Raw genomic sequence first — 24149 nt, 5'->3', positions numbered from 1 at the left:
CGTTGAGATGATCTGTATAAATAATCTCATGTATGTCCGTGCAGCGCTCAGATGGATGAACAGCTGTGTTTTTCTCAGCGTAACCTCGTCCACCTTCATGTCTTCTCGCATGTTTTCTTGGTTGTGGATCTCCAGATTTTACTGACCCGAATTTCTCAGAAAACACCTACGCCATAGACCCCCAGTGAGCCACTATTTTGGGCTATTTTTCAAGCAATATGTGTACACAGCTGCTCAAAATATAAAAAGCTGTTTTGTTAAAGTGCATCATGATATGTATTTAAAGGTGCAAAATAGGTATTAAAGGTGCAGTATGTAATATTTTCTGTCCGCTAGAGGTCGCTAGAGGCCTATTCAAAACAAAGTCGTAGCTTGATGACGCCAAGTTTGAGCGCGGAATTTGGGACATGTGATCTCCACCTCAACGGACGGAGGAATAGAATAGGGATTGGACTCGGGAAGAAATCATGTTCATGGATGTGATTATTAAGTTTACTGTAGTGTGAAGCAGAGCAGGAGCGAGTGTTGTGGAGCTGAACGAGGAGCTGGAGCGATTGATCAACACACGCCTCACGAGAAGCGGGACTTTTATTATGACACAGTCGCCGGCGCCGCTTACGCTTTTCCTGTCATGAGTATGAGGTAACGCAGCTCTGTTTATTATATTAGATAAATTTGAGTGTGTTGAAAATGATGTTATAATGTTACTCTGTGCGTTCGCTCGGCGGCTGCTGTGAGACACTGTTACACACTGCAGTAAGATAGATCCATTTTACAATATCAGATTAAATGCTGGATGGCTTGTGTTGATAAATGTCATGCAATTAATTTTAAAACATATTGTATGATGGAGAAAATTCTGTAACTGTTAATAAAAATAAAGCTGCATCTGATTATGCTATGTTAGCTACTTCACAAAATAGTCTATTAAAATGTTTAATATATTAAAGTGTGTTTCCATGGTTTCTACAAAATAAAACTGGAAACCGAGGGTAACGCGGGTATGACGCAATTGACAGGCGACTCCTCACACGTCCTGCAGCCTTGGGTAAAATTGCAATTTTCTCATGATTTACAAATAGTTGCAAACATTTGGGATCTTGTAAATACTCAAGTGGACAAAATATATAACACTGGCTGACTTTTGGATATTTTACTGCAAAATTCTTACATATTCCACCTTTAAAAGCAGTTTTTGAGTGGTTAGATGACCAATTTGCCATTGTCTAGGCTAATAGCCCACATAAGAGGCTGTTCACAAACACTTCTATCAGATTCTCTCACCAGCCAACAAAAAAATGTTTTGCTTTGTAACAAACATTTAAACCAGATGAGAGCAAGTGTAGTTTGACTGTGATAGAGATGCTTTGAGTGGCATCACGAGTGACTCTACTGCCATCTAGTAGAGATATTAGGATCCAAATTTTTTTAAAAAGTATTTTTTCCATACTATGGAAGTCATTGGGGCTTATCAACTGTTTGGTTAGCCATATTTTAGAAATATCTTGTTTTGTGTTCAGCAGAAGTGAATTATTCCAGTGTAAGTTATTTTTGCAGACTCACCACTAACAACTGTGATTGGTTCATTTTGAAAATCGGTGTGAAAGGTAACGAATGCCACGTGACAGCAGCGCCTACGTTGCCTTTCACAGTGCTTTACAAGATGAACCAATCACAGTTGTTTGTGATCATTCATACGCGGATGTGAGATATCTAGCATTTTAATGTATAGATTGAAAAAATAATACAACTGTGCTGAGTGGATTTCCTGAGTCATTACGCGCCCCCTTGAGGAAGAGCTCGATTATAACCAAAGGAATTGTAACCATGTGCGCAGGCGCAGGCGCGTGCTCGTCTCGGCCGCTGCGGGTTTTGCGCACAGGGACGCGACGCGGCAGCAGCGGAGGAATCCATAGCAACGGCGGATAAACATGAGTTACTACAGCAGGTAAGACACCGATGGAAACAATTCTTAGAAATTACGCAAAAGTGGCATCCGTTTTGGGACAGCTGTGTGCGCGTGCATGTGTGATTCATCTTGTCTTTCGTAACTTTGATGTGTTTTTTCGGCGGGTCCTGTTGCGTTTCGAACGTGCTGTAACATCAGCCATCAAGCTAAAAACACAAAACAACACACGGATTTAGAACAAAACACATAAAATCTAAATGAAACAGCTGGATTACGAATAAAAGAGAGGGGAAAATGAAGCAGGAGAGCGTGAATGAACGCGGTCAGCTGGATTTGATGGGGTGTAACGGTTGAGAAGCAGTTAGCTGGAGGATAGCAGGAATGCAGATGAACATCACGATGTCTGTGTAACATTACAGTCTTAAATGAATAAATATGAGGTTCAGCTACTCGTCTGTAAATCAAAGCAAACATCTTGTTGATGAAATTATCTTTATGAATTTGATCAATCCAGCAGCCGCGTGAATGAATGGATGTAATTCGTTACCGACCGTTACAAATATCCAGTGGTTTCACGTTTCTGATAAAATCGTGTGACGTAATTTGTACGTCATTACTCTACTGACATGACATCATAATATAGGTCATTGATTTATTTTTTTAATTGTAAAGTAAGCAATCTAGTGTTTGTTGTGATTCTATACATTTGCACTGATTTAAATAAAATGTTAAAAAAACATTGTATCCAAATATGACATCATAATTTTAAACTATTTTTTTGTCTGTCCAAAGGCCTTAATAATAATAAAAAACAAAGATATAACATCCAATGTATGTAAGGTTTAATATATTTTGCTACATATAAAGGTATTTTAAAGATTTTGATGTGTCTAAAGGTCATTCGGTTTAACCGTCCAAAGGCCAGTACAGCCATCTCATTTGTGATTAAAATATCTTAAAATGTAATAAATGTATATATTTTTTTTATTTTGGTATGATTTTATAACATCATATATTAACATAGTGCAAAATGGTATTAAAATTATGTGTAGAAGTCATTGCTTTGTTATGAGAAAGAATGTCCAGAAAATGAATTTCACTGATGTCATTTGGAGTAACTGATATAAAGGAACCATTTTGGATCAAGTCATGCTGTCAATATCATGTGACAGGATGTGACATCATTCAGACACCTGCAAAGGAACTCATGGGGCCCGTTCTTCGTGCGTTGCTTATTACATCTGAGATCAAATGACAAATCCAAGATGATATCATCGTGCTAATCATGATCCAGCTAATTGGGTTCTTCAAACACACCTGTTGTGTATGATTAGTATCGCTGGATTGAGTTATCTGAGATAATTGCGCGTTCATGTGTTGGCTTAAAAGGGGATATGTATCGATAGTAGAAACATTGATCAGCAATGCAGCATTGGCTGGAGTCAAGACGGCAACGTAATGACATCATAGAATGAGAAAAGACACCTGACGAAAAACTTGACGAATTTCTAGACATTTATAAGGAAACAGCCAAGCGAATAAATGACAGAAGAACGACATAAATGTTAGATAAATGAAATGGGCTCTATTTTTTTTTATTTTTACATGATTACCCAATTATTTAGGCTATATTCACAATTTTTATTATTTGTACATTCAATTTTTTATTTCAATGTTGTAATTAGCAACTAATTTACCTTTGAAGCATATTTGACAGCATTAATTAAAGTTTCTTAAGGGTCAAGATCAAGTTATCTGCATCTCCCGCGCTTCATCAAGCCACTCCCATAATATATGTCGCGGTTCAAATCGTTCAAATGCACAAATGCATGTATGGCATAGACATCTGTACATCATGTGTGTAAAACTCCAATAAAAAATACTGGGCAATTCCACGCAAAGGTCATCTTTACCATGAAAAAAAAAGGTTTTAACCAAAAGAACGAAACCCTTTTTAAATTGTCCATTTAGGTCTGTAATATACTGTATTAATGTGCTCTAACAGAAATTTTAAGAAAATTGCCTTGTTTATCCACAATATATGTGGTAAGCAACAATGCTTAAATTAAATTTTCAACCAACCATATTTCATGCTTTCAAAAAAGGGATCAAAGACCCCATTTTTTTAAAATTTATTTTAGCAGTAAGCATTGTGTAGAAAGATGGATACATGCCTGAGAAATAAATACACTGATTTAATCATAACAGCACTGCCTGATGAATTTATAAGAGCTAGAATAAAGAGGTCAGGACGCTTCAGTGCTCTGTCACGTCCGTAACGTTTTAAAGATTAAGTTTATGTCATATAACAATTATAAATGCAAATAACTTGAAACTTTATATGCAAAGCTAAATTATGTTTATGCTTATTAGGATCAACAATTCATTTCACTACGTTGCTCTGAACAACCATAATAAGCGTTATGGACGTGACCGTTACGGACGCTTCATATTAAATCCTATGAGTTTGCTTCTTTATATTGCTATCATCTGTTTCAGGCTTATCATATCAGGAAATATCAAATAATCGCAATACTCTTTGTGCTTTGTTAGTTTTAATATGAAAAAGGTTTAACTTTCAAATTCAGTCGATTTTATAACAAAATTTAAACAATAGATGTCGCTCTTTAATAGCCTATGGCGCGTGACAGATTAGCTACTGCAGCGCCTGTAAGCGGCGGATCAGGTGCACATGAACCGATCTTCTCTTCCTCTTGCCAGAGAATGAAATATGAACATCAAAAGGTAGGCTTATATGATACAGTACAACTTATACGTAGAAGAGCATTGTGTCTCATAGGACACAATTCGGATGTCGCGTTTTTACCTGTTGGTTAAAAAATGAATAGCCTAGCCTATTGATCACAATCCGCTCGATCAAGCTGACAAAATGAAAATAATAAGATTGCAATAATTTTGACTTGAAATAAAGTTTGATCATTTTGACTCAAGACTCCGCTTTAAACTCTGAAAACTAGACGAAAAAAACGTGTGGTCATTCATACACAAAACATAAAACTGACATGATTGCGATTGGCAATAGTGTCAATCGGTTCACCTGACTCTGGGGAAAACATGCGATTTTAAACTGCTTTATGATAAACATTAATATTTGTCAATGTATTTTAGCAAGCAGTTCTGTAAGAAGGAAAATCATGGTCTCTAAATTGAGCAACGCACATGCTTGTCAACATGAGAAATAGGTCTAATCCATAACCTTTGGCACTACAGAGTATAACGTTATATTTGTATAAAGTTTAGTAAAAAGTTGATAAATTGTGGAGTCTTACCATACTGGTATCCCAGATTTCAGTATTTGGTGGTTTAAATGCTTGCTTGAGGTCTCTGTGAAAGTTTTAAAGCAGTTTTAAACCAGTCTTCTGTGCCGCTTTCAGACCGGTCACATCCGTAACGGAAAACTGTCACATCCGTAACGTTGTTTTTTCCTCATTAATGCGAGCATGAAAAATGAAATAAAATTATTATTTTATGCTCTGTAGAGAGCCAACCCTTCTTCATTCAGTGGGCAGTATTACTTTTGGTTTGCGCAATGTAATTCACAGAATTCTTAAAAAATATGTTGTCACCCAAATCTTAGTGACTTTTTTTGTCACGTCCGTAACGCTGTATATTTCCCTCATCTAAAATATAAAACAGTTGAATAGACTGACATTTTTCTAATGTCTGGACTCCTTTAGTAAGGGATTATGAATATATAAATAGACGGTTCAATATGTTACTATTAAATGCATTCTTTGAGCGTTTATATTTCAAGTTTTGACTCCAAATGTCACGTCCATAGCGCTGGAATTGCCCTACTACGTAATTATTCCCTCACGAATGAATCTCTCACAGAGTAAAACTGTCGGCGTCTATATTATGACACTACACGGCATTATAGTGTTATTTGCACATTTTTTTAAAAATCATTATTATTGTCCCTGGTTTACATTAGGGTACTCTTGTGGGAAAGTAGCAGAGGCTGGGACAGACTTTAAACATCACCTTCGCTTTAAAAGATGCAATCTAATCCTGTTTACATGAAATAAGCCTGCTCCCGAGCAGGTTTAAGCTTACGGACCTGTTGCTATGACAGCAAGTCTAGGATGAGCTTCGAAGAACCAAACGATCCAAGACCATGCCAAATCGTCAACAATCAAATCCAGCTAACTGAGTTAGCGACGTACGAAGAACGGGCCCATGGTCTTGAAGCAAAGTAACTAACTCTCTCTTAACTATTTGATAAATTCATGTTTTCACTTGATCATACGCATGTCACGAAACATCAGGTCATTCGGTGCAACCGCTATAAAACATGGAAAATGTTGTAAAATTTTAAAAACTTGTACTAAATATAAAATGTTTGATTGTCCTTTTGTTAGCTAGATAGATATCAGCCTGTTAGCATTGTTAGAAAATATTGTCATTCGGTAAAACCAAAATTTTTCTTAAACCAAATGACTTTTTTGGTGACAAATATTGTCAATCTTGTAAAAAATGACAAAGGCTGTGTTAATTGGTTATAAAAACCACATAATCTCATTGTTAACATCTTAAAAAAAAATAAAAATTAATTATATCTCCATTATGTTTTTTTACACATTTTTTAAAACCTTATTCATCAATGACCCAAATATAGTTGAATATGTTTCCATGAGCCGTGATTAATAGAGCTAATCTATTAAAATCTACACAATATTTGATTTATTTTTACGACTTAAAATATGGTATAGATATTAAGTACTGTATATAAATTAAGTTAAATTAAAATGTATTAATATATTGATACTTTTATTGTTTTTAGAACATTGCATTCTGTTCTTTTTTTAATCTGTTTATTAAACTTTTGCAATAATAGCAGAATAAAGATACAGGATTATAGAAAGAAATATAACATTCTGTTCTATTGGACAAATTTTCTAGTTCTTTTGTTCGTTACTGTTCTGTTGTTAATACTGGTCATATGGAGGGAGTGATTAATTAGTCAGTCTGTCGTTATAATCAGTGTTCTGGATGAATCTGTTCTGACAGCGGTGAGGATGAAAGACTGTCCTGAGTCGACTGTGTTGGCAAGACTAAGATCTCTTTCGACATCTGCTCTCAGTTTCATTGTGTATGTTTTGTCCTCTAAACACAATCCTATCAGAACCACACTCCTTCCTTTCCCATGATGCCGTGAGCTGGAATTCTGTGAGGTTTCATCTGATGCACAAGGACAGGAAGTGGTTTGGATTTATCTGCAGCTTTTGTTTAACATACAGCTTCTGCTGTGTGTTCGGCTCCTAATTTAGTCCGTAAGTTTTCTTGAAGGTCTCTCGGATTGGATGAATATTTTTAAAATCCTATTTTTGATTGTATAAATATGTTATAAATAGTGAAAGTACAGCGTTAACATTATGCCAGAACCTTTAGTAAATGACATGTTATTTTGTTTAGATGTCTATTCAGAATGGTGGGAGAGTCGTGATCTCGTGTGGTTTATTATAAGCAGCAGCACTGACACTGAATGCATTAGGCTTGGATTTGCATTCATGTTGGCATGTTTATTTGTGTGTTTGCGCGCATGTGTTTCCTAGATCTCCTTAATGAACGCAGCAGGCTTGGATTCACATATCGGAGCATGCATTTTCAAGGAGTTCTTTCACAAAACCAGAAAATGGTCCATGCACTCACAGACATGATGAATGTGTCTCAGAGTGTCATTATGGTGTAATTACGGTGGCCATTAGATGAATGTGGAAGTACAGCACAGCCTGAGATTGGCATCATTATCAGAGCCGTGAGAGGAAATGACACGCTACAGATGAGGCGATTGTGGTTTGTGTTTACATTTATAATAATTTACATAGCAGACGGTTGCTTGCCAAACTGATTTACACAGCATTTTCACTACCTATTCAAAGGGTTCATTGCATTAAAAGAACAAACTTTCCTTCTTTTTTTAAATAAAAGTTTGCGAAGTTCCTCAAAACTTCCTCTTTAGTTCAAAAAGACCATTAAACTGTAAAAAAAAACATCTTGTTTACATGAACACATTCACACTGAGATAAAGAGGAACTTATATAACAGGGATTGTTCTGGCAAGGTTCTCTCAAAATTATGAACAATCGTTCTTCCAGTAGTATTAGAACTTTTATTAAGTTATCTGGTCTTAAATGATGTTCTCAAAACGTTAGCACAAAAACATTTTTACAAATGTTAAAGGAACATTCAATTTTATCATATTGCAAACATTTTGAGAATGTTCCTTTTGAATGTGCTCTGAACATTCTAAAATAAATAATAAATTCTGAAAAAAAGTTCCATGAATGATGTTTAAATAATGTTTTTGCACTAACATTTTGAGAACATTATTAAAGACTTGATTACTTTGAACTAACATTCTATTAATGTTACTGGTAGAACGTTTGTTCATAACTTTGAGCGAAAGTTCTGAGAATGTTAGCTGGGAATGTTAGCAGACGTGTGTGTAGTAGCTTTAAACTTGTGGGTTTCACGTGGTGAAGGTTTCACACTTCAGAGGTCTCTCGGTTCCTCCCGCACACCAAACGCTCCGTAGCATCCTACTTTTCAAAGGGCGTCTGTGGGGTGTTGTTGCCATAGTAACCAGCAGCAGTCCTGAGGGCTCACCTGCGGCTGTCATGCGTGTGATCTCACATGACCTGCACACAGGTAGAGACGCCCGAAACCCAGACACACACTCACACACACTCAACATGGAAACGGTGAAGAGCTCTTCTCAGCCCGCTTATAGCCGCTGGTCGTACAGGTACACACACACACACACACACACACACACACACACACACACACACACACACACACACACACACACACACACACACACACACACACAAGACAGAACAGGTTTACTGTTCAAAGGATGCAGGTGAGTTGAAAGTTTCTCAGATTGTGTGTGTGTGTTTCATTGAGGTGTGTGTGGTCTGGATTCACATGAGGACAGCCGCTCTGTTGTGTGTTTGTGAGGTGTGTTTGCAGTCATTAAGATCACAGTGTGTTTCGTTTCCCGAATGACGCCTCTGTTGTTGCCAAATATTGACATTTTCTGGGTAATGAAGAATAGAATGGCAACAGTCGATGGATGGATGGATGAAGGGTTGATTACTTTAGCCACCATAAACATGGAGGGGAACTTTTGCAGTGATTGATTCATAAAAATATAACATTTGATCCGGATAGATGGATGGATGGATGTATAAATAGATGGATGGATGGATAGATAGATAAATAGATGGATGAATGGATGAACGATGGATGGATGGATAAATAGATGGATGAATGGATAAATAGAAGGATAAATGAATCAGAAGGATGGATGGATGGATAGATAGATAGATAGGTGGATGGGATGGATGGATAAATAGATGGATAAATGGATTGGATAGATAGAAGGATGATGGATGGATGATGGTGTGTGTTTTGTTGATGATGTTTCTGCTCCTCTGAGATCTTCAGATCCACTGAGAGCTGAAGTTTCCTCTCACACATTTCTTTCTTTCTCCTGCTCTAGAGAGCATCTGTTAGAGTGTGTGTGTGTGTGTGTGGGGGGGGGTGTTATCGCAGGTTGCCATGTTGATGGTGGTAACCATGGTTACACAGGTGTCACATCAAACAGCTTGTGTGTCATCTTACCTCAGTCACAGCGTGAGCATGAAACATTCATTCAGGTGTTCAGACTGCTCATCTTCATCACTCACTCTTTCTCTCGTGTGCTTCTCTCCTCTGTGTCTGTCTGACCCTCCAGACCCTCCAGTTCCTCCAGCTTCGCGTCCACCGCCACCACCAGGTACAGCACACTCACTACAACCACAAATCAATTATTTTACACAAAATTATGGCTCAAATTAAATTTTTTCTTTACATGTAAACAAAAATACAAGTTTCCTATTTCTTTTAACACAGGTTTGAAATGTTTCTCCAGCCTCTGTGTGGGTGTGTGTGTATTTTTAGACATGTGTGTATGTGAGGACGTTTGTGAGGAATTGATTTTCTTTCGTTTGGGTGTCTCTCGGTTGCCTAGCAACACAATGACTGATACACGACTGATGCAAACACTCACACTGAAGTTTTGGTCTGGACGCTCATAGCCATCTTTCAGCATGTCAAATTATGTATTTTAGGATCAGATTTTGCCTTTGGTGATTATAATGAGCTTATCTACTGAATGAGACGATATAATTTTGTGTGTGTGTTTTAAACGGGTTTGCAATGTTTTGTTGTGTTTCAGTGCGCTGGAGGACGACAGTCTGAACCTCAGACAGCAGAAACTGGAGAAACAGGTGAGACACATTTACACACAATTAAACAACAAAACACAAAACATAAATACACAATCATAATACACTTCAATTCACAATAATGTCAAAACTCAATAATACACAATAATGTGCACCAAAACAATAAAACACACATCAAAACACAATAATGTGTGTTAATACACAATTATACACAATAACGTGCATCAAAACACAATAACACACATCAAAACACAACAACATGCATCAAAACACAATAATACACAATTACCCATGCCAGAACACAATAATACACAACAACGTGCATCAAAGCAATAAAACACACACATCAAAACACAATAATGTGTGTTAATACACAATAATACACAATAACGTGCATCAAAACACAATAACACACACATCAAAACACAACAACATGCATCAAAACAATAATACACAATTACCCATGCCAGAACACAATAATACACAACAACGTGCATCAAAACAATAAAACACACACATCAAAACACAATAATGTGTGTTAATACACAATAATACACAATAAAGTGCATCAAAACACAATAACACACACATCAAAACACAATAATGTGTGTTAATACACAATAATACACAATAACGTGCATCAAAACACAATAACACACACATCAAAACACAACAACATGCATCAAAACAGAATAATACACAATTACCCATGCCAGAACACAATAATACACAACAACGTGCATCAAAACAATAAAACACATCAAAACACAATAATGTGTGTTAATACACAATAACGTGCATCAAAACACAATAACACACACATCAAAACACAACAACATGCATCAAAACACAATAATACACAATTACCTATGCCAGAACACAATAATACACAACAACGTGCATCATAACACAATAAAACACACATCAAAACACAATAAAACGCATCAAAACACAACAACGTGCATCAAAACACAATAATACACAATTACCCATGCCAAAACACAATAATACATAACGTGCATCAAAACACAATAAAACACACATCAAAACACATAATACACAATTAATACACAACAATGTGCACCAAAACACACATCAAAACACAATAATACAAAATTACACATGCCAGAACACAATAATACACAACAACGTGCATCAAAACAAAAAAACCCCACAATTATACATGCCAGAATGCAATAATACACAATAACGTGTCAAAAGACAAAACACATCAAAACACATTAATACACAATAACATGCATCAAAGCACAATAAAACACACATCAAAACACAATAGTACACAAATAATACACAACAATGTGCATCAAAACACACATCAAAACACAACAACGTACATCAAAACACAATAATACACAATTACACATGCCAGAACACAATAATACACAACAACGTGCATCAAAACAAAAAAAACCCACAATTAAGGGGGTCGCACACCGGACGCGTAGCTCGGCGCCGCGCAGCGTCGCGCCACGTCTTTAAAATTCGAACGCATTGTTTTCTATGAGAGTACGCACACCGGCGGCGACATTCGGCGCCTGTCCGCGGCGCCCAGCAACGACTCAGGAAGTTGTTTAAAATCCTGCCGCGCCACAGAGCGCCATGTACATTGTTTTACATTAAATGTATATTATATTTCTCTCAAATCGTCGTTAATGTACATGCTGACTTCACCCTGTGCTGCAAGATACATTAGTTTCACATTCTAAGTTTAACAGCTTGAATAAAGTCTAAAAATGTATAATAAACGTAGCATTTTCTTTCCTTTTTGCTTTGTTGTGCCATTTTTCCATGTACACTAACCTCAGTGCGAAATATTAAAGCATAGGCATGTAACGTTTCCTTGTTGACGTAAAACACTCCCATTGTGCAGCTCTTCTATTAGGAGTCGAGTCAAAATTGAGCTCGCGCGTATATAATGTGCGCGGCCGGTGTGCGATACCTGTGAGTTGTCAGAGACGCGACGCTGCGCTGCGCGGCGCCGAGCTTCGCGTCCGGTGTGCGACCCCCTTTACACATGCTAGAACACAATAATACACAACAATGTGCATCAAAGCACAATAAAACACACATCAAAACACAATAGTACACAAATAATACACAACAATGTGCATCAAAACACACATCAAAACACAACAACGTACATGAAAACACAATAATACACAATTACACATGCCAGAACACAATAATACACAACAACATGCATCAAAACACAATAAAACACAATTATACATGCCAGAATGCAATAATACACAATAACGTGTCAAAAGACAAAACACATCAAAACACATTAATACACAATAACATGCATCAAAACACAATGAAACACACATCAGAACACAAAAATACAATAATATACATCAAAACACGATAGGGGCTTTAGCACCGAATAGTTCTTGGAACTCAGTTCTAGGAACTAGCCACTAGGATAATTCTCCAAAAACTAATTTCTCCCCGGGCCATGTTCCTGATTGCATTCACACCGGGAATAGGAACTCTGAAGCGGCCAACAGCGGCGTCTTTAAGCGCTGCATTTACAAACGCTAAAAACTGGTGGATGGAGGATGGCGTGATCGGAGCTGTGTTTGTTGTGTTGTGGGTTTTACGTTAACAGAAATGGAATATAAACACATAATTTATGCATCTGAAAGAGCAAAAAGTGGTGCTAAGAGACGAAATCTCTTTCAGTATTACATATCATAGAGTCAGAGAAAAGAACACAACCCTGCAGACAACAGGTCTATGCCGTTATCACTGTTTTCCATGTTTGTGAGGTAAATATGTTTACACGGCTTTTTAAAAATGCCGGGTGCCAGTGTTTGACATGCATTTCACCAATCAACGTACACTTACGTCAATGATAGCTCTGAAGTAGGAGCTAATTTAGTTCCCCTAAAAGAAGTTCCTACAGCTAAAATTGTTCCTAGTTCCTGCGGTGCGAACATGGCAAAATCGGGTACTTCAGCCAATAGTTCTAGGAACTATGAAAAGGTTCCTCCGGTGCGAAAGCCCCTAATAAAACACATATCAAAACACAGTAAAACACAAACATGCATCCAAACAAAGTAACACATCAAAACAATAAAATACAATAACATGAAACTCAATCCAGTAGTCCTTGTGTACACAAGGAGAGGTGCTACAGTATTATTGTTCATATTTGAGAGCTTTTCAGCTGTAAAACAGTTCATGTGGTTTCCTGTGAAGCGGTGCCGCCCTCAGCGTGGGCTCGATGGTACCGCCTGACTTTTAAACTTTCAAACTCTCATTTGTGTCTCTGCCCTCATTTCTCTTCCTGTCGGCATCTGCTGTCATCTCATTCCAGTTCTCTTTCACACACTCAAACACACTGTTCGCTTCTGCTGTCGTAAGGATGATTCTAGCGAGTGTTCGTCAACTTATTCATCTTTCTGTGAGTGATTCGTTTTGCAAACATCCTCCTGATCCTTGTCTGTTCTAGTTAACTTCCTGTGCTCTCAACGTTTTATCTCAGATTATCCTTCTATTATACTCTCTCAAACATTTGAACAGTATTATTTATATACTATTATAGTATTTATTAATATTTGGAATTAGCTTTTATTTTTTATATTGTCAGTTTTCATTTTAGTTTAAGATTTATAAACTTTTTTAATGTGTTTTTGTCATTTGGTAACACTTTACAATAAGGTCTCATTTGTTAATGTTAGTTAATGCATTAACTATAATGAACTAACGATGAGCAATATATTTTTTACGGCATTTATTAATCTTTGTTAATGTTCATCAATAAAGATAGTTGTTCATTGTTTGTTCATGTTAGTTCACCGTGCATTAACTAATGTTAACAGATGTAACATTTATTTTTAATATCAATATATATAAAAAAATAACATACATTCAAAATAAATACTCTAGAAGTATTGGTCATTGTTAGTTCGTGTTAAAGGGTTAGTTCACCCAAAAATGCAAATTCTGCATTTGTCATTCCAAACATTTAAGACATTCGCTCATCTTCGAAACACAAATAAAGATATTTTAATGAAATTGAGAGATTTTTGTCTCTCCATTAGCGTTTTTCACAAGAATTGAAAATTATGTGACGTGGGATAAAGTTATTTCCGCTATGGGTCTGCGGCAATTAGATTAATAAGCGCTTTTCTCAAATATCGCTTCTTAACTTTTCTCTTTTGTCTGTTGTATAATCACCAAAGAAATTATTTACTACTTGTTTGTAGCTTATACGGCCACTTAGACCGTTGCTCGAGCTTACCGGCGGGTGGTTTTATTTCACCAGCTGACACACAGTATAGGCTTATGCAGCTACTCATTCAGCAAATCACCATAGAGACACAGAATATAATCAATTTAACCACCATCACTTCGAATTAGTTCTTAAATTTAGCTTAATGAGAGCTTTGTAGTCTCACCAATAAATCACCATTCAAAGACCGTTCAAACATTTTCATGATATTTAATTTGTAAAAAGACTTTGATTCCCAAACTGGTTCTTAGGCTCAGCTATCTATCATTAGCCGTGTTTCCATTACCCTTTAAATTGTGCAAATTGAAACTGCGACTTGAAAATACGGCCAATGGAAACACGTCAATTTCGAAAAAACTCCCATATATCGCATATATTTTTACGCAATATATGGGAGGTGGTTTTTCAGGCTTTTTGAAAAAGGAATATTTCGCAAAACTGCAATGGAAAGTTTTTTTTTTTCCTTCACATTTACAGGTCACCTGAAGTATGTAAAAGTCGATCATTCTTTAAAGAAGGCGAGGTATGTTTGGACCAGAGGTCGTGTCAACCGAAAATTTTCCGTCATTGACAGATTTCAGAAAAATCTGAAGGCCGCCCGTCATTTTGACAGATTACACTCAGGCTGATTTAACTTGTAACTGTAATTCCCACGATTGGCTTTTCTGAGGTTTAATGTTACGTGACATTGTTTCCAACACTGATTGAATTGATTAGGAGATACAGATTTCGGTAAGCTACTGTATCTTATCTTTCAACATATTTTCTGATGTTCATTCATGTTTATTTCGTTCTGTAAAGTAGTAAAGAGGAAGGGATGATCGCGTTCAATCACGATCCGTGACAACTGTTCAAGATGAAAACTGAAAAGTGACACACAGTCATCATAACTTTCTTTTCATAATATAAATAGATGCAAAGCTATGCCTATTTGCTTATCCTGTAAGCTTGTGAATAAAAATGAAAATGTGGACGAAAAGGAAACTATTAAATGTCTTATAATTAAAATAAAAAAAATTAAAATGATGGGTAATAATTGATTATGACAGAATTTTTACTATCCTGTCCGTCAAAATGACGGACGGTGCGAAAGTCTAACACGACCTCTGGTTTGGACAGAATTCGAGAGTTCTTCATTAAACTCATAAAAGACAAAAGTATTATGGGACTACTGGATTCTAAACAACAAAGAAATGCCACAATCTGAATTTATCAAGACCTTGAAGGTGGCCGCTCCCAAGTGTAAGGGGCTTCCCTTGCCATTAATGCTTGGATAACACGTCTACGTCTCCTTTGATTATAAATAATGGCTAGTGCAGTGGGCGGTATACATCCGTTGCCATGATTTTTTTAATGACTTATTGCGAGTGGAAAAAAAAAGTTGCATAACATCAGTTAATGGAAACTGCATCATTTCGCAATAGCGAAACCGGAACCTGGAAGTGTGAAAGTGGCTAATTGACAGTCTACGCAACTACCACTTTGTTACTTCAAAAAATTCATAAAGAGACTGAAAAATGAACCCATATGAATGGTTTTGTCGAAATTTTCTGAAGAGACTCAATCTTTTTTCTCTTTGTGTATTTGTGTTCACAGAGGGCACTGTTGGAGCAGAAGCAGCGGCGGAAACGGCAGGAGCCGCTGATGGTCCAGCCAAACTCAGAGGGACGTCCGCGGCGCTCACGGCCCCGCCGCAGTGAGGAACAAGCGCCGCTCGTGGAGACCCAGGTCAGCACGGCCAGTGACATCATCCTTGACGGTGAGGTCAACACACGTGACCTTTGAGAGCTCAATCAAAACACTCCTCACTGTGTCTTTCAAAATGCATCTTCAAAAAGCTCAGCTTTCACAGGACATAAAAATATTGTCTCAGAGCGGACTGAAGGCCAAAACGAACTTAACATAATCTGGATTAATGTAGACGTAGCCTTATTCACTTCTGTCTTCCCCTCCTCTGTTTTGCTTCGATATCATTTGTTTAATAGTTTTTGCTTCTGTTATCTGTGTCTCGTGACTCATATCTGTTGTTTGTCCTTCACTCTCTCTGGGAAGGTTTTTTGGAGTCTGACTTATTTAGTTTTCCATGGTCAAACTAAATAAAATGAAAAGACAGCCCTTATCTCTGCACCTGCTAAATAGATCTAGAAAAATCTTGTGCTATGATTTGCATTCAATATTTGGCCCTGCGGCCATATATGTGAATGATTTCATGCGTGTTTGTCCGTCAGGTATCGACGGGCCCGCGGCGCTGCTGGGATCGGAAGCTCCGGATCTGGGCAGTAAGATCCAGGTTCTGTCCGTCAGTCAGCCGCAGCAGCCCTCACCGCCCACCGCAGAAGAGCCAGAGACAGACGCCGACACCGACACACTGCTGGAACCCAAGACTGACATACACACACTGCTGCAGAGACGCGGTACGACACACACGCTTACTTAGATATCAAAATGCTTTGGCTTCACTTTTGAGTACATGTGCGGCACGTGTTGCTAAATTTAAAAATGCTTAATTCAATGTTGAACATTTTTCAACTTTCAGCGACCAGAAAAAAACGACAAGTGTGCAGCGCTCTGTGTGAAATATAGCCTTGTCATGATGCTGGTGTTTTTAAATATGCGGCGTTCTTATTGAAAACAATTGAAAAAATATACTGGCCATATGAAAAAAAAACACACAGCCTAACAGAAAATGTTGCATTTTTACATAAAAAACTCCAAACAAACTTAATTTACTTTCTTTTTATACTGTTTTTACCATTTTAACCATATCCCTTTAATGGTTCCTTACAAAAGAACACAAACATTTTCAGATGTCTCGTCAGGCATGTTTTAGTTCAGATTGAATTTTAAAAATATTTAAAAAAAAGTTTAATAACCCTCTCTAGAATCATTCACAGTATTTTATAATGCCCCTGATAACGATACCGTGCTCGTTCATTAGCTTGATATATATGACCACTGGCATGTTTCTACTGGGGACATTTTTAAAAATGTCAAGAAAAGCACACACACTCACCCACACACACACATATAGTCTAGTGCAGGATGATGAAGTGTGTGTGTGTGTCTCAGGAGACTGTGTGTAAATGGCAGATCTTCGGCTGTTGTTCCTCATCTCGAGCTCTTTAAACTCTGTTCCTCTCAGGACTGTCGGGCAGCATGAACTACGATGAAGCCAGCGAGGATGATGACGATGAAGCCGAAGACCAAAGCCGATCGCTGTCCCCGAACACAGAGAGCACGAGACCTGCGTCGGCCTCCAGCACTAAATCCAACACGGTGAGAGCTGACACAAAACACAAAATCTCATTCGGTATAATATTCTTCCACAGCAAACTGTGGTAGAAGCAAACTCTTTCTGTCATATTTCTAATAACTGTCCATTCACAAAAAATTAGTTATATAATATAGTTATATACAAATAATTAGTTATATATTACAATATAATGCAGTCTGTGCTGCTATTAATGATGGATTCTCTTCACTGACTCATGTGGGTTAAATGTCTTTCAGGAGTGTATCCCGGTGAGTTCTCCATCGGCTGAGGGCTCCTCCATTGAGGTGGATAATCTGGAGGAGTTTGTGCTCCGTCCGGCTCCGCGGGGAGTCACGGTCAAGTGTCGCATCTCACGGGATAAGAAGGGCATGGACCGCGGCCTCTACCCCACATACTTCATGCACCTGGAGAGGGAAGACGGCAAGAAGGTGACGATCTGAGGCCGTCACGTCCACACGTTTAGTCCGTTCTCGTGCTCAATCTCTCTCTCTTTCATCAGGTGTTTTTATTGGCTGGACGCAAGAGGAAAAAGAGCAAGACATCAAACTATCTGATCTCTGTAGATGCCACGGATCTGTCCCGGGAGGGCGAGAGCTTCATAGGGAAACTGAGGTGACTTTTATTTCTGGTATTAACTCGTGGATCTCAGGTGATTTGATCACAAGTGACATCCATATGGGGTTTGAGGAATCGGATCGTATGTAGTTCAGACTAACGTTCGGATCACCTGGGATGGATGTTTCCTGTTTAATAGATCATTTAAAAGCATTTGTTACTGCAGAAAATAATTTCCAGTCATCCCTGTTTTTTTAAGGGCAAATAGTGCTTCCAGTACTGCATTTACAATGAGAGCACATGAACAAACTCCATGAAAAAGATTACAGAAAAACAGTGTAAAAACATTTATTAAAATAAATAAATAAATGATAAGAATTAGATAAATAAATAAATTATAACATTTTTTATTAATTTATTAATAACTTTATTAATTTATACTAAATAAAATATAAAAAAATGATAATAATAATTAAAAAATTAGACTAAAATAATTAAGTAAATAAATCTAACAATGTAAAAAAAGTAAATAAATAAAAAATAGATTAAAATTGATTAATTAAAAGTTTGAAGAAAATAAAAAATAGATTAAAAGATAACTAAATTATAAAAATTGGATTAAAGTAAATAAATAAGTAAATAAAAAATTAAATGAATAATACAAAATTAAGTAGGAGAGGTTAAAATAAAACATTTGATTAAATAAATAAAAAACAATTTATTAAAAATGAATAAATACATACAACTTGGATTAAAATAAATAAATATTAAATTGATATTAATGAATGAATTAAAAATGGACTTAAAATAAATAAATAAATAAATAAGATTTTTTTTTAAATAATAAAAATTATAAAAATCGTATTAAAATAAATAAATACTATAAATTTGATTAACGTAAGTAAATAATGCAGCTAACTGTACACTGCTATAGTGATTAGAAAAAAAAGTAATTTACTGTGATAGGAACTAAATATTTTACACATTTTAATATAACTTTTTCACAGTATAATTTATACATGAAAATATAAAGCTTTAAAACTTAAGGATTGTGGTCCATCGCTCGAGGATGATAATTTTTGGGGGTCCATGGCGTCTAAAGGATTGAAAACCCAGACAGACAGTGTTTAGCCCAAATAATAAACATTTTTACTCAGTAATCCTAGTGTTGTTGTAAAAATACAAGCTTCACGTGTGTGCAGGTCTAATCTGATGGGAACGAAGTTTACCGTTTATGATAACGGCACGAACCCTTCGAAGACCCCCGGAGCGTTGCTGGAGGAAACCAACACACGTCAGGAGCTTGCCGCCATTTGTTATGTGAGTGTGTGTCTGTTTCCATGTTTTCATTGTGTCTTTGGCCACTTCTTATCATTATGTGTGTGTTTTTAGGAGACCAATGTTCTGGGCTTCAAAGGGCCACGGAAGATGACTGTGATCATTCCCGGCATGAACATGAATTTCGAACGGGTCCCGGTCCGGCCCCCTTGTGTGAGTGTCTCTGCTGACAGCTGTCAATCAAACCTTCATTATGTGCGCATACTGCGACTGATGCATGAATGCGTGTGTGTTTCAGGAGCAGGAGTCTCTTCTGAGTAAATGGCAGAATCATTCGCTGGAGAATCTGATAGAGCTGCATAATAAAGCGCCAGTGTGGAACGACGACACGCAGTCATACGTGCTAAACTTCCACGGCAGAGTCACGCAGGCCTCCGTCAAGAACTTCCAGATCGTCCACGACAATGACCGTAAGTTACTCGTTTGAGATGGAGTACCTAACTAATCTGTCAACCACTCAGAACAGTTTTTAGTTTTAGTTAGAATCCGACCAATAATCTCTTTCACCAATATTTTTACAGATATTTAAACATTTCCCATAATCGGGTATCAGTTTTATAATATTGGATTTACCAATAAATGGCGCCATCTTGTGGCGTTTTGAGAATTGCGCGTAAGACTTTGACATTAATGCAAAAATGATAATCAGTTTTACTGATATTTTTACCGATATTTAAGCATTTCCCATAATCGGGTATCGGTTTTATAATATTGGATTTACTGGTAAATGGCGCCATCTTGTGGCGTTTTGAGAATTGCGTGTAAGACTTTGACATTAATGCAAAAATTATAATCGGTTTTATCGATATTTTTACCGATATTTAAGCATTTCCCATAATGGAGTATCGGTTATATAATGTTGGATTTATCGATAAATGTCACCATCTTCTGGCATTTTGAGAATTGCATGTAAGACTTTGACATTAATGCAAAAATTATAATCAGTTTTACTGATATTTTTACCAATATGTAAGCATTTCCCATAATCGGGTATCTGTTTTGTAATATTGGATTTACCGATAAATGGCGCCATCTTGTGGCATGTTGAGAATTGCGTGTAAGACTTTGACATTAATGCAAAATTATAATAGTTTTACCGATATTTTTACTGATATTTATACATTTCCCATAATCGGGTATCGGTTTTGTTATATTGAATTTAACGATAAATGACATCATCTTGTGGCACATTGAGAATTGAGTGTAAGACTTTGACATTAATGCATAAATGATAATCGGTTTTATTGGTATTTTACCGATATTTACGCATTTCATAGAATCGGGTATTGGTTTTGTAAAATTGGATTTACTTATAAATAGCGCCATCTTGTGTCTCAGCTGAACAAAATAATCCATTATTTATCAGTTTTAATATATCAGCCAAATGTTCTTATCGGGCCGATAACGATAACATTAAAAATGAACATATATCGGCTGATACCGATATAGTGGCAGATATAATGTGCATCCCTAACGATAATAACCCTTCTCTTCATATAATAGACTTTTTGTCAAGCCCAACATTCAAGGTTTGTTTCCTGGTCCAGTTGCGCTGTTGTGATTGTGTGTTGGTTTGTTTTCAGCGGATTACATTGTGATGCAGTTTGGCCGTGTGGCAGAGGACATCTTCACTCTGGACTTTAACTACCCCATGTGTGCCCTGCAGGCGTTTGCTATCGGTCTGTCCAGCTTCGACAGCAAACTGGCCTGCGAGTGATGCTGTGACACACTTCACCTCTACACCGAACACACACATGGCCCTCTTCCACTCAGGACACTAGAGCACAATCGTCTCGTCTCGCCACGTTACGCCCGAGGAAGAGGATTTGTGCTCCGCCCAAATAAATCAGAAAAAAGGACCAAATTTATTCTGTTTTGTAAATGAAACACATCAAATCTTATAACTTTTTACTACCTGTTAAGATGATCGTGTGAGTTATCTACCCGCTCGCTTTCTCTTTTCCGAAAAGAGAAGATGCTTTAATGGACCAATAGAAAAGACACTAAGGGATTTTCTGAAACTGAGAGATTTTTATGATATTTTCCTGTGATGTTCTGTAAGTGTCTGATGGATTTGAGAAGTACGTCTATAGGGAGTTAAAGGGTTTGTTCACTTTGAAATTAAAACAAAGTCATCATTTACTCACTCTGGTGTTGTTCTAATGCCGTTCGCCCTTCTTTCTTTTTCAGACCAGCATCAAGCTTTAAAAAAGATGCAAAAGACGGTCTGCTGCAACACGTGCCGTATATTCCAAGTGTTCTTTGGGTTTTTACGATTAGCCTGGGTGCCAGCCCGAACCCCGCCTACAACATTTGTTGGACGGGAAATTCGGTCTGGACTCGATCCATTGTGGAGTAATTATGCTCGGCTCCCAGAAGGCCGAGCCAATCAAATTGCTAGGGAGGGCTTTAATCGATGATGGACAGGCTATCTGCAGTTACGTAACCACCCACGTCATCAAAGAGCGCTTGGGTTGAATTGGTTTTCACCAACGATGACTGCTGGAGAAGTAAGATGTTTAGATTCCGCTATCACGTCTGTAATAAAAGAAATCGACAGCGCATTCATTTTAAAAGACGAACAAAGAACCGCAATCAAGGCATTTGTCCATGGGAAAGATGTGTTTGCCGTCCTTCCAGTACAAGTTCAACATACGTCACTTACTGCGTTGCTCTGATTGGTTGTAGGTCTATCCAATTGAGTGCAGAGGTTTTTTTTTACTGGTTCGGTTAAGACACGCCCCATAATTCAAGTGCAATGGAGCAGTATCAGACTCACATTCTGCCTAGAATATGAGTATGACGAAGTCAGGCTAGTTTACGATAGGATTTGGTGGAAAAAAAAAACGAAATTGAATGTATTATTTATTATTTAAAAAAATCCTGCCTTTGGCCATAGATCTTCTGTGCACGTTCATGAAACTCTATTAGTGCCACAATAAAAAAAATCAAGATTAACAAAAACGTAACATGAAATACAATACATGTACCTTCTTTTCTGAGGTAAATATATCGGTTGTGTTCGTCGCAAGAAATTATCGCGTTCACGTCTGTCAGCTGTCATTCTGACTGACAAAAGAGTTCTGGTCCGGAGATATTTTTGTTAGATATATTTTGAGATATTTATGTATTTTTGTTAAATAATGCATTACATTTTGGTTTGTTTTGGTTTGTTTTTTACCAAACTCTCCCAGAAAAAGTGGGATATGACACATGTTGCATGGGATCATTGTGCATCTTTTTTTTTAAAGGAACACTCCACTTTTTTTTGAAAATAGGCTCATTTTCCAACTCCCCTAGAGTTAAACAGTTGAGTTTTACCGTTTTCGAATCCATTCAGCCGATCTCCGGTTCTGGCGGTACCACTTTTAGCATAGCTTAGCATAGTTCATTGAATCTGATTAGACCGTTAGCATCGCGCTTAAAAATGACCAAAGAGTTTTGATATTTTTCCTATTTAAAACTTGACTCTTCTGTAGTTAAATCGTGTACTAAGACCGACGGAAAATAAAAAGTTGTGATTTTCTAGGCTGATATGGCTAGGAACTATACTCTCATTCAGGCGTAATAATCAAGGAACTTTGCTGCTGTTCCATGGCTGCAGCAGTGCAATGATATTACGCAGCGCCCGTGAGCCCCCGTCTAATCAGATTCAATGAACTATGCTAAGCTATGCTAAAAGTGGTACCGCCAGAACCGGAGATCGGCTGAATGGATTCGAAAATGGTAAAACTCAACTGTTTAACTCTAGGGGAGTTGGAAAATGAGCGTATTTTCAAAAAAAGTGGAGTGTTCCTTTTTTTTAAGCTTGATGCTGGTCGCTATTCACATTTTTCCTTTTGTGTTCTGAAAAAGAAAGAAGGGGATGCGGTATTACAACCATACGGTGAGTAAATGAGGTGGACTATCCCTTTAAGAACCATTTCTGGTCAGATTTCACCCCTGAGATTAAAAGAAAAAAATAAGTTATATTTTGCATGAAGAAAATTAAACAAAAAAGCAATGTAAAAATTGTATGACAGTAAATATACAGATGCATTATAGCTGTGAAAATGCGCTCTTAAAAAAAAAATGCTTCATTTTCTTCAGGTACAATATAATTTCTCTTTTTCCTTTTGATATTGGGGTGATATGAGTACGTGTTTTCTTCAGATTTACATTTTTATTCTAATGATGTTGTATTTTTGCATTCATGTTAGAATATGACGTTTTTAACACCTTCTGTTTTTAAATGTGGTTCATTATTTGTCTTTTTTAAGTCTTTGCTCACCAACAATCCCTGAGAAAACACTCTGCATGTTGATAAATGAGGAGAAACGCTGGATTCTTTGGCCACGTCTCAATCCTCCAGCTTCCCTCTCGTGCCCTTGTGTTAACCTTTGAAAACTGACGCACACTTCTGGTTATTACCGCTGCTGCATGGATTGTGAACGTTGCCTTAACATGTTGCTGTAGTGTAAATATTGCCTGAATGCTGAGTTTACATCATGAGAAACTAGAAAAAGGGAAGTTCAAGCACATTTGTTCCTGTTCAGTGTGAATTTCTTTAGATAT

General features: G+C 37.1%; 1 protein-coding gene across 3 annotated transcripts; it reads left to right on the top strand.

Moving 5' to 3' along the window:
- Positions 1-1837: 1837 nt before the first annotated feature.
- On the top strand, positions 1838-23241 carry tulp3 (TUB like protein 3). Of its 3 annotated transcripts, none has more exons than XM_067390803.1 (12): positions 1838-1948; positions 9675-9716; positions 10158-10209; positions 16025-16187; positions 16657-16842; positions 17571-17704; positions 17939-18130; positions 18202-18314; positions 19460-19577; positions 19650-19748; positions 19834-20005; positions 21179-23241. In XM_067390803.1, exons 1-12 carry the CDS (start codon positions 1932-1934, stop codon positions 21310-21312), a joined length of 1422 nt encoding a protein of 473 aa, XP_067246904.1. In that variant the 5' UTR covers positions 1838-1931; the 3' UTR covers positions 21313-23241. The 3 variants fall into 3 exon arrangements, with proteins under 3 accessions (XP_067246904.1, XP_067246906.1, XP_067246905.1); XM_067390805.1 differs by lacking the exon at positions 1838-1948 and adding an exon at positions 6674-7203; XM_067390804.1 differs by lacking the exons at positions 1838-1948; positions 9675-9716; positions 10158-10209 and adding an exon at positions 13497-13597.
- Positions 23242-24149: the final 908 nt, after the last annotated feature.

Source organism: Chanodichthys erythropterus, chromosome 8 (assembly GCF_024489055.1).
Source record: "Chanodichthys erythropterus isolate Z2021 chromosome 8, ASM2448905v1, whole genome shotgun sequence".
NCBI lineage: Eukaryota > Metazoa > Chordata > Actinopteri > Cypriniformes > Xenocyprididae > Chanodichthys > Chanodichthys erythropterus.
The sequence above is the reverse complement of the archived record's forward strand: the minus strand, read 5'-3'. Positions and strand labels throughout refer to the sequence as shown.